The sequence below is a fragment of the Condylura cristata genome, unplaced genomic scaffold (assembly GCF_000260355.1).
Source record: "Condylura cristata isolate star-nosed mole 26May11 unplaced genomic scaffold, ConCri1.0 scaffold00028, whole genome shotgun sequence".
Taxonomy (NCBI): domain Eukaryota; kingdom Metazoa; phylum Chordata; class Mammalia; order Eulipotyphla; family Talpidae; genus Condylura; species Condylura cristata.
In genome coordinates, this window is record NW_004567129.1 from 11794850 (window position 1) to 11798836 (window position 3987).

Below are 3987 nucleotides of genomic sequence, written 5' to 3' on the forward strand. Positions count from 1 at the left end.
TCCTTTCTTCTGTTTCTTTCCCTATGCTCCTTCCATCACTCCTTCCCTCTTTTGTCTCACTGTTATTTTTCTCTCTCTCCTATATTTCCCATCTCTCTTCCTCTCCTGTCTCCTCTCTCCATATAACTTTAACTTCTCTGTGTCCCTTAATTTCCCTGTCTCCATCCTCTCTCCTCTCTATATTCTCCTGTCTATAGTGCTCACTGTCTCTACACTCCTTGTTGCTGTCTTAACTCACTTCACTCCTGTGTCTCCTGTCTATTCCTTCTCACTCATCTTTACGGCTGTATTCCCTCCTCTTGTTGTTCTTCACCTATGTCTGTCTTCTCTCTCTCTTTCCTGTTTCCTCACTCCTGTCCTTTTTCTCCCTCCCGTCCTCCATACTGTTTCCCCTCTGACCTGGAGGAGTATGCTTCTACAGAGTTTCCACGAACACTATCCTTCAAGGTATGTTTTCAATCAGTCCCCTTTGATGATCATTCTTTTTTTCTCACTGTTTTTTTGTTTGTTTGTTTGTTTTGGTTCCTGCAAAAAACACAACATGCATTGATCTTTTGACTTTTACCTTAGTCATAGTTTTCCAGTTGTGAGAGATTTATCATCATACATTGTCACAGTATATCAATGGTCTTAAAGATTAACAAAGGAAAATAAGCCAGTTATGGTTGCCATTCATAATTTTAATGTATGATTAGTGAAGCATAGGGAAAGGTGGAAATTGAGGATTTGATAACGCTTCAAACTGCCTATCTTTATGTAAAAATTTGTTTTGTCAGTTAATCTATAAACACTATATGGATGGATCACTGAAAAGTCTGTTATAAAGAGTAAACTTTTAACGGAAAAGCAGTAACTCAAATAATAGTTCCAAGAGAAATGTTTTGACTGGGGCTGGTGAAGCTCTAGATAATAAATTTGCCTTCTTTTAAAAAAAAAAAAAAGCTGCAAAAAAAATTATTTCTAAAGCAGGGTACAAACATGGGCTTTTTCAAAATTCAATCAGATATTTACTGAGTTTCTGAAAATATTTTTTCTTTAAAGCTCCTGAAAGTAGCAATTGGGAACTATATACGCATCCTACATTTTAAGACAATTTATAAAATATTCAAAGAAACACACACAAAAATGCAAGTACTTTGAATTACACAATATTTTGGTAAAAGACATGCACATGTATGTAAATACCCCACTGACAAACAAGAGCATGATGGGTGGGTGCTCTCTAGACAGCCTGTTTTTATTCTGTATTGCACACTGAATAATACCACCCCGGCGGCCTCCTTACACTCTAAAACCTCACAACTATTTAAACTTGCATATTTATGTGGTGTTTCTAGAAAAATCTTCAGTAAGCTCAAGAACCAGTAAAAACTTCAAAAAACTGTCTTCTACTTATTGAAACGCAGTTCACTAACAACAGCCATACCAACTTATATACGCCAGCAAGCATTAGGGAAAAACATATGTTCCATGCTACTTTAAAAATCTGTCAGCTACTTCATTTGTGATACACAATGGATTGTAAAGGTGCCAGAAAATGTGATAATGCATATTATGGAAATCCTGCTTAATGTGTCCTAATCACCACAAAGGGAGCATTTCAGACTCCCAGTGACCATGTTACATTTGCACGTGCAAATCTAAAATATAATTTAAGTTTTGTGGCATCACAACAAATGTGGTTACTCATTCCTCAGGTACCACCTGCACACACTCAATGCTATTGCCCCAAATGTTTCACTCCTGAATACCTAAGATTTTTAACACACTCACTGTCTATTTACAGTTATTTTCTGATATGTTCTTTACGCAGGTGTCCTGTCTAACCTTCAGTTGATATTCCTCGAAGACTCAACTTCCATGCCTTTTGAGTTGACAGACTGTGCTCAGCATGAACTCTCACGGCCGTCAGCACCTTCGCGAGGCCTCTTCCCCACAGGAAGGGCTTTCCACAGTACAACCTGGCTCCAGCCTCAGGGTTTCTCCACCATATGAACTCTTTGATGGACACTGAGACGGGACTTCCTGCTGAAGGCCTTCCCACATTCAGAACACTCATAGGGTTTCTCTCCTGTGTGGATTCGCAAGTGTAATCTGAGAGTTGATCTCTGACTGAATGTTTTGCCACATTCAGTGCATTCATAAGGTTTCTCTCCTGTATGAGTTCTCATGTGTATGATGAGTTGTGAGTTCTGAATAAAGGATTTTCCACATTCACTGCACTCATAGCGCTTCTCCCCTGTGTGAATTTTCTGATGTATAATAAGGTTTGATTTTTTGAAGAAGGTTTTAGCACATTCATTACACTCATAGGGTCGCTCTCCTGTATGAATTCTCTGGTGTGTAGTAAGTTCAAACTTCTGTGCAAATGTCTTGCCACAGTCACTGCATCCATATGGCTTCTTCTCCATATGTGCTCTCTGGTGTACAATGAGGTTTGACTGGTGGGTGAACGCTTTTCCACATTCAAGACATTCAAAGGGCTTCTCCCCAGTATGAATTCGCTGATGTTTAATGAGGTTTGCCTTATGGGAGAAGGTTTTCTTACATACATTACATTCATAAGGTTTTTCTCCAGTATGTATTCTCTTATGACTAATAAGGAGAGATTTAAAGGAGAAAGCCTTGTCACAATAATTACAGATAAAAGGCTGTACCAAATTTCTAATTTTCTGATGTTTAAAAATGGCTTCTTTATGGCTGAAGGCTTTTCCACTCTTACCATATTCAGAGTATTCCACTCCAGCATGGATTTTTTCTTGCTTCAGATAAAGGAGCGCTTTTCCAAATCCATTACACTCGTCAGCTGGCTTTCTTATATAGCTTCTACTATCAAGTAAGTCTGAATTATATTTCAAAGACTTTTCATATAAATCGTATTTATAGGGCACTTGTCTTAAAGAAACAAAGTCTGTACCTAAGTTAAATGCCTGTTCAGAAAGAGTACCTCTTTCCTCAATTGGTGTCTGGTTCTTGAAGATTATAAATTGCCTCGCTGGCTCATCTGGGTTTTTGTGGTCCCCCTCCATCTCGTCATCAGCCTTCCACACTTCTAGGGAAGAGCACATGAGATACTCTGTCAGCCCTATCACTATAGTCAGGGAGTGTGAAGTGTCCACAAATGTTCCATTGAAGGGCTGAGTCTTTAACACTTAAGACTGGTCCTAATCTCAGGTCTCCAGTGCAACATTTTGCCAGCTCTCAAACTTTGAAAGGACAAAAAGCCTATGGCAAAAAAATGAAGCAGAAACTGACACTGGACACAAGTAGTTAAGTTACCTTAACTACTAAAATCACCTTAAAAGTGAGTAAAATTAAATTAAAACAAATGGCATTACACAAGGCCTGACTGCAAAAGTGCTGACAACTCCTGAGATGGCAGAGACGTGCAGCACCTTCAGGACATGGAACAGCTGCCCCGCAGACAGCGACAATGCCAAGGGAGGCTACCTAATGGGACTGAGCTTAGCTAGCAAAGCATCACTGGCCTTTCACCCCCAGACCCCTAGCCCCATACTCCTCTGCTGATCTGTACCAACTTACTTTTCTGGAGGCAACATTCCTCACAGGTATGCAGACACACCACTGAAGAGTTCCAAATCTCTAAGCAAAACTTTTGTAAATGATGGCACTACCTGAAACTCACTCTGCAGGAAATAGAAATCCAAGACATTAAGATCCTTATAACATAATTACTACTTGCTGCTAATTTCACTGAGGATTTGTTTTTTTCCTATTATCATTGGAGAAATTTTTTGCTATTATATTTGATTTTTTTTTCCATTTAATGTTAAATTTCTTCCCCAAACCTGTCTCCTGCATTTATTGAAGATATTTTAGGGATTAAATTACCTAACTATGACCTGGGACTTTAATAACTTTTACTCTCATCATATATTTCTAATTACCCCTGACTCTTGCAATCCTGCTGCCATTTGTATCCAGGACAAGAAAGTCACTCTCTAATATTAAAAAATGCCTTCCTTG

General features: G+C 38.8%; 1 protein-coding gene across 3 annotated transcripts in view; it reads right to left on the reverse strand.

Moving 5' to 3' along the window:
* Nucleotides 1–670: 670 nt before the first annotated feature.
* The window catches only part of ZFP1 (ZFP1 zinc finger protein), a 29799-nt gene continuing 26482 nt past the window's right edge, over nucleotides 671–3987 (reverse strand). For 2 of the 3 annotated variants that reach the window (XM_004690376.2, XM_012730763.1), the window contains one exon: nucleotides 671–3052. In XM_004690376.2, coding sequence (XP_004690433.1) covers nucleotides 1974–3052 — 1079 coding nt within the window. In that variant the 3' untranslated portion in view covers nucleotides 671–1973. Of the gene's footprint in view, nucleotides 3053–3543; nucleotides 3648–3987 lie in introns of those variants that run through there. The other variant, XM_012730762.1, reaches the window with a different exon arrangement.